Source organism: Eutrigla gurnardus, assembly GCF_963514095.1.
Source record: "Eutrigla gurnardus genome assembly, chromosome: 4".
Taxonomy (NCBI): domain Eukaryota; kingdom Metazoa; phylum Chordata; class Actinopteri; order Perciformes; family Triglidae; genus Eutrigla; species Eutrigla gurnardus.
The window spans coordinates 19064143-19068526 of record NC_139918.1 but is presented as its reverse complement, the minus strand read 5'-3'; the positions used below and the strand labels follow the sequence as shown (position 1 = coordinate 19068526).

Genomic DNA, 4384 nt, shown 5'->3' with positions numbered 1-4384 from the left:
TCATATAAATACCCAAATAAATGTATTTTCTCCGGCATATATTGTTAAATAGGTGCACAAAATGATGTTTGGCTTTTTCCACTTCACCTCGACTTAAATACATGAAACAACAGCAACACTTTGGAGAGCAATAGACGTAGGCTATCGATCAAACCTAGCACATTTCTTAAGTGCTATTTCTGTTGATTAAGCTTTTAACACGTCACTAATATTGTACATTCTATGACTAAGTACACAATAGAGTTAAATCAAGTCAAATAGAAATATGTGAGGGAACCCTTGTAAGGCACATGACTTATCAGCTTCTCTGCTGGTGATAAATACCACGGACAAACCGTTACCTTATGTTTATTCCCCCGTTTCAACTAATTGACTTCCATTTTCACCCCCGACAAATGTTCTCGCATTTAAACGGGAGCCGTTGTGCATCCATTCTTTAATGTGACAGCGTGTTAATAGCTCGCAGTAAATACGCCAGCCTGGAAATGTTATTCTTCACAAAAAAACTGTTTACACGATAAATACATTTACGATTCGCCCATTCATTATACACATTTAGGCACAGGGAGAAAACACAGAAATGATCCAACCTTCTTGCTGCTGCACCACCGTTTACTTGTGCACTAATGGAACGGTTTTACTTTTCAGGCAGTCGATGGGGTTATATTTCCCATGCATACAAATTCTGCTGTATCATTTATATGATAATTTTCATTGTTCGCTTGAGCATTGGCGTCAGAACGGTCGATGTTCCTCCGTTGTTTCTCTCCCTGAATGGGATTTGAGGTGACTTTAGATATTTCTGCAGTTTGGAGGACTTCCAGATCCACTAGGCGAGTGTGTCACTTCGGTCACATGGTTTAATCCGTTCGGGGGTCTGTTTATCATCGCGTCACATTAACTCATCACACCAGTCAATGACCCACCCCTCTGTTTCTTGTATTAGCTGCATTTCTCATGTTGGTGCTATTCATTTGTCACCCATCAGTGCGTAACCTTCTTGGACTTCCAGACTAAGTACATTGTGTACTATTGGCAATTTTCTCACTCAAGGTGCTGCGTCGCTTCATCCGTAAGCTGGGGCGAGCCAGCCAGCTTTTAGAACGACAAGTGATGTGACTGAACATTTCTCTGAACCTCGTGGACATGAGGTTGTAGAGGATGGGGTTGATGGCCGAGCTCAGGTAGAAGCAGACTCCGGAGACAATGTGGACGTGCTCGAACACCTGCTGGTGCTGCTCCAACGAGAGGTCAATGTAGCTCCACATCAAGCGGTCCACGTGGAAGGGGGCCCAGCAAAGGCCGAACACAACCACTAGTACACCTAGACAGGTCACATGGACAGCTGAGGTTAACGACTGGACAGATGGACGGACCATCATTTACGAAATGAACATCATGCTGTATTGCAGGGGACTTGAAATTAGAGAATGAGACCATAAACTCATGTTTACCATTTAAACTGAGGTAGTAAATCAAGAGAGAAGTGGGGTCATTTTTTTCGTAGACCACAATCAGACTTATATTTGCAACCAGAGGAGTCGCCCCCTGTTGACTATCTGAAAGAATGCAGGTTTAAGGCACTTCCACATTGGCTTCACTTTTCAGACCCGGAGGTTGCCACCCGGATGTAAGCACTTGCATATATTACATTTAAATGACATTATACCCACACAGCATTTTGGTGACTTGCAGGTTGCGTTTGCTCAGTTTCTCCTTCTGGGACCTGGAGAGGCTTTCCTGTCCAAAGCTGGTCTCCACCACATTCACCATCCTCTCCCTCTGCAGCTGCAAGCCGATGAGCAGGTAGAGAACGCTGATTATCAGCATAGGGAGCAGGAAGAAGGCCAACGTGGAGATCAGGATGATCAGGTTGTACATCCAGATGGGCTGAATCACGTCTAGGAATGGAGATGGACATCGTTATCACAGGTGTTATGCGTGCGTTGGCATCAGATTAGCCTCTTAAGCTAATGCTAGCCGAGTTGCTTTCGAGATGCTAATATCGGTCTGTCAGCTGGTCCACCAGCAATATCTCAACATCTACATGGATTGCCAAACATTTGGATTACCATGACATCTAGTATAGATATTTATGGATATTCAACAGTGAAATATCTCAAATAAAACGTGCTAGACATGCTTCCCAAACAATACAGTACTCTCATGACTTCTTGTGACTTTTGCCCTCGCACCACCCCAGGTTGACTTTTGTACGTTTCAGCAAAATGTCGAAATAACTATTAGATGGAGCGATATGACATTTTGATATGCATCAATCCCTCATGATGGATAATAATTACTGTCTGGGTTGGACCTTACTCTTTTCATTTAGCACCATCATCAGTTCAATCAATACTTTTGTTTATAACACATACTTGCAAAACTAATGACCAATCTCAGCAATATTTTCTGTTAAAACTAAAATCTAAAGTAATTAATCGAATACGTACGACAAATAGCCGATCGGGGAAACTCCCTTCCAAACTTCGAAGGCAGCACTATAATCCCATGCAGACTGGTGTTTGGCACGGCACACAGCATGGACAGCACCCACACCATGAAGATGACCCTCTTGACGTGAGCACGAGTGGTCATGTGTTTGACTTTGAGAGGGTGCACCACCGCCACGTAGCGCTCCACGCTGAGCGCCGTGACATTGAGGATGGAGGCGAAGCAGACGGTCTCAAACAGGAAGATTTTGAAGTAGCAGCCCCCCTCCCCGAGCAGGAAGGGGTAGTTCTGCCACATGTCGTAGAGCTCTAAAGGCATGCCCAGCAGCAGCACCAGCAGGTCAGACGCCGCCAGGCTCAGCAGGTAGTAGTTGGTGGGCGTCTGCATCACCCTGTGGCGCAAAATGACGGTGCAAGTGAGGGAGTTTCCCAGCACCCCCACCAAGAAGATGGCAAGGTACGTGACACAGACGGGAATGAACACAGGGGACCGAGGGGGCCCCAGGTGCCTGGCCATGTAATCCTGCTCGTTCAAGCACACGACGTCCAGATCTTGTTCTGTAGCTTCAGCCAACACCCAGGAGACGTTCATCCCACACAACACGGCCGCCGCAGGACAGCCCACGTCGCTGAACGACCCGGCACCGATTGCGAGAAGAGCGGGGATGGAGCAGTTCAGCGCCGACATGTTGCTGATGGACAGACAAATCCTAAACCTGATGGTAAGAGGAGAAAAGGGTGATTTTAAAGGGTCTTCCAGCAATATTAGACATGAAGCCTTAAGTAGAGTTTCAAAGATGTAGGGTTTTACCAAAGATGCTACTCAATTGCATCATGGAAATTGAAGGATCTGGTTTTGACCAACATTATAAACTGAAAGTATCTCACTCAATCTGCATAAGTGCAACACTTAATTACTGGAACATTCCTAATGGTATCCTAATTTTAACTGAACAGTTCATAGACCTCGTCTATAGCAGCTAGCAGAGAATATGTGCTCATAAGTGAATGCAGCATTCAGACAACAAGAAGTTGAATGATTCTATGGAATTAAGCAATAATTACAGTAACGGGAGAAAACACAGGTGAATTGGGTGAACATTTGAATAGTTAATCATGACAGTTATTAATGTTCAGAAATCTGAACATTGGATAAGCCAGGTTCAAAATTCATGTTTCATTTTGTTGAAATAAATGAGGTTATACTGTCAACCGCCATATCAGAAAAATATCAAGGTTTTAGCAACAAATTGTTGTGAAACAGGATGAATGACAGGCAAACATTCAGAATATAAGAATGCAACTGGAACAATGTAAGTGCTAATGAAGCAGATATTTCTGGCTCAGAGTCTAAATTTGCCCTTTAAAGATATGGACTGTAAAATTCTGCATACAAGACAATTATTTTTGGTTTCAGCACTTTTATGAAATGAGGTATTTTTTGGTGCTAACTTGCAGTGAATTCAGGAGCGACCTATGCATGCAAATAGACAAAGTATATTAAAACAAATAATGTATATTTGGTTGTTTTCTTTGAAACAGTCTGAAAACATCTTATGGAAGCAAGTATAAATATGCTCAGGAGAAAAACAATCAACTTTCTGTAATTCCTAAATATCTTATATGCTCTCTTGTCCTCAAACACCAAAAGGATTAACAATGCTGTCACTCACAATCTTTTACAATAGATGTTCAGCAAAACACAGAGGAGAGGCTTTTGTTTAGATTCCCACGCTGGATTTGTTTATCCATATCCATCTGCATCCATAACTTCTGGTCGTCATGAACAACAACAACAACAACAAACACTCACCTGCTTGTGAGCTCCTCGAGGAATCAATATGTTGTTAAGAAATATGTGCAATCTTCATATTTCTCCGTGTCCTGGACTTTTTCGTTTTTCTGCCACTTTTATCGTAACTGCTGCTTCT

At 43.0% G+C, this 4384-nt stretch overlaps 1 protein-coding gene across 1 annotated transcript; it reads right to left on the bottom strand.

Annotated features, from left to right (window-relative positions):
- On the bottom strand, window positions 1-4384 carry LOC311012719 (neuromedin-U receptor 1-like). The gene is made up of 4 exons (XM_084008333.1): window positions 4267-4384; window positions 2454-3169; window positions 1674-1901; window positions 1-1324 (listed from the first exon to the last, which is right to left on the bottom strand). Exons 2-4 carry the CDS (start codon window positions 3139-3141, stop codon window positions 1014-1016), a joined length of 1227 nt encoding a protein of 408 aa, XP_083864459.1. The 5' UTR covers window positions 3142-3169; window positions 4267-4384; the 3' UTR covers window positions 1-1013.